Here is a 1246-nt window from a genome sequence, read left to right on the forward strand (position 1 = left end):
CCTTGCCCAGCCACCACAGGGGACATGCCCTGAGGCAGAGCCCAGGAGGGGCTCCTGTCGCACTGCTGGGCGCCAGCCGTGCAGGATGGGTGCAGGGAACTGTGCATGTGGGATTCCTCCATCCCCTTTACTTCTCCCTTGGTTTTTGTTTTGTTTTGTTTTTTACCCTCCACAGCTAGTGAAAACAAGGACATCCAAAATAGGCGAATTGTCCAACTACGTCAGGTGAGGCTCTGGCTCTGCAGGAGCACTGGGTTTCCTACCCAAGGTATGCTGCCATCTCCCGCTCAGGCTTTGGGAGTCAGGTTCCTTGGGACACTTCCCACCCCGCGCGGGTCTAAGTGCTCCTGATGTACCTTGTAAGCCAGAAAACTCCAGACATTGCATCAGGGGTAAAAAAAAAAAAAAAAGCTTGGCAGGAGTGTCAACTGTTGGGCTTCAACCCGCCCCTCTGTACCAGGTACAAGGAGGGATTCTCCTTCTCCTAACACAAGTTATTCCCTGGCTACCTCCTGGCAGGATTTCCTGCGTTTCCCAAGCACCGACTGGTGAGCACAGCCAGCTTTGGGCCAGGGCCCCTGGCAGTCGGCTGCTGGCTGCGGTAAACCCCAAACTCAAAGCAAAATTCTCACATGGCAGAAAGAAGATGTGGGTGCTTTGAAGTCCGTGGAGAGCGTGGGGCAGGGCTGGTGTGCGCGGCTGGGAGCGGAGACCTCGCTTCCTGCGCCTGCGAGCAGGAGCGGGGCTGTTCTGCGGCGGGGCTGTCGGTCACACTGTTCCTCTGCGCCTGTTTCCACTTTAGATCCATCCATCCCTTTGAAATTCCTGAAATCATCAGCCTGCCTATTGACCAAGGAAACCCTCTCTACCTCAAATGGATAGAGGAAAGCGTCCCACGGGACTGAGAAGTGCAGAAAGCACGTCGCTTTTGGGGCGACCGGGTGAGACACGCTGAGCCATGCTGGTCTCCTGAGGCGGGCAGCAGTTATGCACACACGGGAAGGCAGCTTGTATCTCCACCGGTTTGCTGTAACGGAAGCTTGGGATTGGGAATTTTGTTTGCATTCCAAACATCCCCTCCTCAGCTGACCCTGTGCTCCAGGGAGCACCGAGCAACCCAGAGATGGCGGAGGCCAAGGCGGGGAAGGGCTACGTGCACCAAGGGCCATTGCAGCATTGCAGATGAGGATACACACAGACGCTCGTGTCGGGACACTGCAGCATTCGGGGGCTGTCTCAGGCCCCC

The 1246-nt window shown here is 56.7% G+C and overlaps 1 protein-coding gene across 1 annotated transcript in view; it reads left to right on the forward strand.

Moving 5' to 3' along the window:
• CUTA (cutA divalent cation tolerance homolog (E. coli)) overlaps positions 1-905 on the forward strand; it is a 6140-nt gene extending 5235 nt beyond the window's left edge. Inside the window, exons 4-5 of the mRNA XM_010296010.1 lie at positions 176-225; positions 803-905. Coding sequence (XP_010294312.1) covers positions 176-225; positions 803-905 — 153 coding nt within the window. The remainder of the gene's footprint in view (positions 1-175; positions 226-802) is intronic.
• The last annotated feature ends 341 nt before the right edge of the window (positions 906-1246 follow it).

Source organism: Phaethon lepturus, unplaced genomic scaffold (assembly GCF_000687285.1).
Source record: "Phaethon lepturus isolate BGI_N335 unplaced genomic scaffold, ASM68728v1 scaffold41721, whole genome shotgun sequence".
NCBI lineage: Eukaryota > Metazoa > Chordata > Aves > Phaethontiformes > Phaethontidae > Phaethon > Phaethon lepturus.